This window comes from Hirsutella rhossiliensis, assembly GCF_020360975.1.
Source record: "Hirsutella rhossiliensis strain HR02 chromosome Unknown scaffold00009, whole genome shotgun sequence".
NCBI classification, from domain to species: Eukaryota; Fungi; Ascomycota; class Sordariomycetes; order Hypocreales; family Ophiocordycipitaceae; genus Hirsutella; species Hirsutella rhossiliensis.
This window is the reverse complement of record NW_025408675.1, coordinates 1,050,939-1,056,283: the sequence shown is the minus strand read 5'-3', so window position 1 is coordinate 1,056,283 and position 5,345 is coordinate 1,050,939. Positions and strand designations below refer to the sequence as shown.

General features: G+C 36.6%; 1 protein-coding gene across 1 annotated transcript; it reads right to left on the bottom strand.

Annotated features, from left to right (window-relative positions):
• Positions 1–3,929: 3,929 nt before the first annotated feature.
• On the bottom strand, positions 3,930–4,703 carry HRG_08036 (reverse transcriptase (RNA-dependent DNA polymerase) domain-containing protein; the record flags this gene model as incomplete). Its single annotated transcript, XM_044866507.1, has 1 exon — positions 3,930–4,703. One exon carries the CDS (start codon positions 4,701–4,703, stop codon positions 3,930–3,932), a length of 774 nt encoding a protein of 257 aa, XP_044718396.1.
• Between the last annotated feature and the right edge of the window lie 642 nt (positions 4,704–5,345).

Here is a 5,345-nt window from a genome sequence, read left to right as displayed (position 1 = left end):
TTTAAGGTCTTTATTCTTATAATATATAAGGCTTCTAAAGGTCTTAATTTTATTTAAGGTCTTAAAGGGTAGTATTATATTATCCCTCTTTTCTATAAGACTTTTAAATCCTATCGTAGAATATAGTAATCTATTATATAAATAAGTAGCTATTAAAACAGCTTCTCCCTATAGATATTTAGGAAGCCTAGTAGTAAATAAAAGAGCTTATACTTTTTCTAATATAGTACGATTTATTCTTTTTATTCTACTATTAGATTCTAGCGTCCTAGGAAGACTAGAATTAAAGGTAATTCCTTCTTTTTCGTAATAAAGCTTTATTTTATATATAAATTCTTTAGCATTATTAGAAAATGCTTCTTTAATCCTAGTATTTTTAGGGTTATTTTCTACCCTATTTTTAAATTCTAGGAACCTATTTAGAGCTTCTTTCTTTTTTCGAAGAAGGTATATTTCTAGATATTAGGTTCCTACGTTTAGGAAAGAAATATAATAGTAATATTTATTATAAGTAGGCACTTTAATTAGCCCCTAAATATCTAATACTATTTTTTCTAAATAAGAATAAGACTTATACGAAGGTTGTTTATTAACCTTATTCGTTGCTTTAGCTCTAATATATATTTCGTATTGCCTTATTTTATTTTCCTCTTTTAAAGGTATTTTTATATCCTTATTATATCTTTTTAATATTTCTAAAATAGCCCTACTATTTATATACCCTAAGCGTAAGTACTAAGTATAAAAATCTATATCCTTTACTTTTAAAGATATAATAAGGATCGATTAGCTTTCTAATAAAGGTTTTATAGGAATATAATATAATTTATTTCTAAGAAATCCTTTAGTAAGGACCTTAGCCTTATTATCTAATAAAAGGACTTTATTTCCTTTTATTAAGGCATAGGTATTATTAAAATAAGATTAGGATAGTATATTTACCCTTAATTTAGGTATATAAAAGCAGTCTTAAAGGATATACCTTTTTCTACTATACGGGAACTTAAATACTAAGTCCCTCTTTCCTTTTACTAATATAAAGGAAGCTTTTCCCTAGTAAACTTTAGACTTAATTTCTTTATAGTTAATAAGGAAATTCTTATTAGATACTATATACTTAGTAGCTCCGGTATTATAAATAAAATTAAAGATCCTTTTATTCTTATAACTAGGAAATCCTCCTTCTCTTACCTTTAAGACTAATTCCTTTATTCTAGGAATCGAGGCTTTTAGAGGTCTTAAAAGAAAGTCTTTATTAGCTTCTACTATAGGGGTATTTATAGAGGTTAAAATTACCTTTAAATCCTTAGACGTTTATATAGGGGTTAGGGCCTTAGAAAGGTCTATAAGGTCGATATCTAGGTCTATATTTTCTTCTTATAAAGCTATATTTAAGACCTTATTACTATCTTTCGAATCGGACTCTAGCTTAGTAATTTAAGCCTTCCTTCTTTTATTAGTAGTAGAAATACTACTAGAAGGGGATTTCTTCCTAAAAAAAGAAGAAGATTTTCTCTTCTTAGAAATTTAAGTCTTATTATCCTTTTTTCCTTTATTTAATACCTAATAAATAGGAGCCTTATTTAGGTATAATTTATAGCAATTTACTATAAAATGCCTTGGTTTTTTATATTCCTTATAATAAGGAGTATCTATAGAATTTCTATAGGATTTCTAAGGCTTCTTTTGTATTAGGAAGGCTTTCTCTAAAGATTCGTCTATATCCTCTATTCTTCTAGCTTCGTTTAAAAGACTAGCTATAAGGGTTTCGAGGGTAAACGCCGTAGAATTATACTTAAGGCTCTACGTAATATTTATAATATAGCTTCTAAATTCCTTATTAAGGCAATTAAGAATCTATGCTATAAGAATAACTTCTAGAATTTCTATATTATAGGATTTTAAATCCTCGTAGATTTCCTTTACCTTATAAAGGTATTTCTCTAAATTAAAGTCTAAGGGACTAAGATTAAAGAGCTGCTTAATAAGTAGATAATTCGACGAAAAGTTCGACGGATTATATAGCTTTTTAAGCTTATCCTACGCTTCTTTAGCATTTTTTAGATACTAAATTTATATTAAGGGACTATCTTTAACTTAAAGGAATATTATAAATAAAGCCTCTATAGTCTATATATAATTTACTTACTCTAGAGCAGTAATAAGCTTTTCTTTTATAAGGATAGCCTCTATCCTTATAGTCTATAAGGTATAATTTAAATTTCCCTTAAGTCTAGTAAATTTATATTCTTTCTATCTACTTATTTTATATAAATTCAGTATTATTTCGTTCGTAGGGATCGAGAAGTCTAGACGGGAGTTTAAGAGCGTAGGAAGGTAAAAGAAGTTAAGGGGAATTTCGAAAGGAATTTTAATTAAATATTTCGACGAGGAATTTTAAAGGTATAAGTAGTTAATTTCCTAGCTTAAAAGGAGTAAGCCGGGCTTATAACCTCTTAAGGTATATAAGCAAAAGCGGAATTTTAGGAAATTAAGGAATTATATAAGACTACGTAATAGAGGGGAAGAAGGAGTATAAGGTAGGATTTTTAACGGAATTTATTAGTAGTATATTAGTATATAGAAGAGGTATTAAAGTTAATAATTCTCTCTCTATCTACCAGCGGATATACTGTCTTATATAGATAATTATAGCTAAACGGAAGAACCTTTCGGGACTAGATTTAGGCTGCCGTATAGCCCTAAGACTAAGGAATTCCGTAATACCTCGAGTAAATCTAGAAGTATCTTAGTTCCTTTAATATTTATATTTAAAGGAGGTTAGTCGTACCGGTATTCTTAAGAGGTCTTAGCTAGCATTCTAAGCTAGCTCTATTCCTTCGATTCCCGATTATACGATAACCGGTAACCTATTTAATATATAATAATATATAAAATAACTAGCGATTCTTACTCTATAGGATAAGGTTTTATCTATAATTAATATACTACTTATTAGCTTATATAATTAGGAGAGTATTCTCGCGAAGAAGAGAGCATAAGTGGGCATAAAAGTGGATAAAGGGACTTTTCGTAGGTAGATTCTCAGATGATCTGATAGTCGGTGATGTGCATGTGTTTTTTTTTTTCTGTCCAGTTGCCCTGTATCCGTCTAGCCCTCCCCTAGGAAGAAGAAACAATAGTCTGCAGACTTCCTTCTTACCTGGTTTCAAGCTGTATTACCTAGAGAGACCTAGGGACCTCAACTCGTTCGGACCTTCTTCTCGACACACCCCCTTAGCTATGAGCCGTCCCAACGGGTCAAAGCTACAGCCAAAGGGTTATAGGTCCTCAACGAGGTTACCGTGTAGTCGTGGCCAGGAGACCTCCCCTAATATTCCTATGCGGTCAAGGGCCTCTCTCCTAACCGTCCTACTAGAATCCGGTCTCGTAGGTCTTCCATCCGGGTCTCAAGCCGAAGCCTGGTTTTTAAGTCAACTATTCCAATAATCTCTTGGAATTTCTGTAGTTTCTGACGAGGGAGTGCCTTGGTTAGTCCGTCTGCTTTCATCTGTGCCGTTGGAACCCAACGGACTTGAATTCTTCCTTCTTGAGTCTCTTGGCGTAACCAATGCTGATGGATATCAACATGTCGTAGTCTCGTTGATAGCTTCGCGTTCGTTTCTGCAAGCAGTCTTATCGTCTGACTATTATCACATTCTAGCTGCAAAGGGTCCGGAATTTGAAGGTATAGGGCCCTAAGCATCCGGCTAAGAAAAATAGCTTCTTTTGCTGCCTCTGAAATAGCCAGCAATTCGGCTTCGGTGCTAGAAGTAGTGACTGTTGCTTGTTTCGAAGCTCTCCACGCAATAGGTCCACCGAATAGGGTCATAATATAACCCTGTGAGCTCTTTCTGTCAAGAGAATTATCGGCAAAGGAAGAATCACTAGAGCAAATAAAGATATCGGCTCTCTTGTCGGTTGATCCTCTAGGCGAATTCAAAGGAACGGGTATTATAGAGGTAAAGAATAACCCGGTCTGCTGCCTTCTGGTGTGATTCGTTGGGGTTCTGGTTATGTCTAGCTAGCCGAGAGACCGCAAAGGCGATATCTGGTCTCGTCGAAATAGCTGCAAAGAGGATAGATCCTACCTTCTGTAGGTACCTATGAATTTCCTGTTCGCTTGCTCGGCTAGTAGAAGGGAGTAGCTCTTCTGTTGTCATTGGTGTGTCTGGAAGCTTTGAGGAAAGTCGGTCCGGTCCTAATAGCTTGTGGGCTATTTTCTCGATATAGGCATCTTGCGTCAGCCAAATCGTCTTCTTAGTCCGGTCCCGAAGGATGTGTATGCCTAGGAACCAGCGGGGCTCCCCAAGCAATGTCATTTTATATCGTTCTTGCAGTCCTCGCATAGCCTCCATAGCTATTCCTTGGTCTTCTTTCTTATAGGCCCAGACAATATCGTCAACGTAGAAGAAGACAATGACTGCCCCCTTCTTCATCACACAAGGTTCTTGTGGGACCTTTTCGAATCCTAATTCCTCTAGGGATCGGGTAGGTGCTGTTGCCAAAGCAAAGGGGATCGTCGTAGACCGTATAGGGCTTTCGGAGCAAAAGAATTCTGCCTGGTTTGCTAAACCCGGAGGCATCCTCATAAAGACTACCTCCTCCTCGAGTGGACAGTTAACGAAGGCGTTTACTGCATCCATTTGATCAAGTTCGAGGTCGAATTCTGCTGCAATAGCCATGAGTGCCCGGAAAGACATCCCTGCTAGGGTCGTTGCTCGAGTCGGTAGATCCCCCCTTTCCTGCTGGTTGCCGCAGACCACAAGGCGGGCTTTGCACTTTAGAAGGAACCCATGCTTATTCGTTTTATAGGTAAAGACCCATTTGCAGTATAGAATTTGCTTGCCCGCAGCCTTCTTCCAAGGAACTTCGATAAAGGACCCCATCTCCTCGTGAGAGGCTAAGTGGTCCTTTTGAGCTTGAACAAATTCCTCTTTAAAGGGTGCTTTTCTAGCTGCTTGGTGTTTTCTGGTGGGTCTGGTAGGTCCTTCTTGTGTACCTTGGTCCTTGGTTTTGGCTTGAATAGTCGTCCAGCAATAAAGGCTCCGTGTACCCCGTCCTCTATAGGAGTAGGATAAAAGTCATTAAATCGGTCCAAAGTCGGCAGTGGTTTGAGTTCCGGATCTACCCTATCATCTGATCAGACGATTCCTTGGTAGACGATGTAGAAAGAGGTCTGTTTGACTCGTCGATTGATAAAAGGAAGCTTTCAGGAGTTGTCAAACCGCCCCACCCCTTAGGGGTAGCAACCGGAAGAGAGACCAAGAATCCTGCCTCAGGATCTTCTTCTGTCAGTGGAGGTGTTATAAGAGAAGCTTCTTCAAGCTCCTAGCCCTCTTATA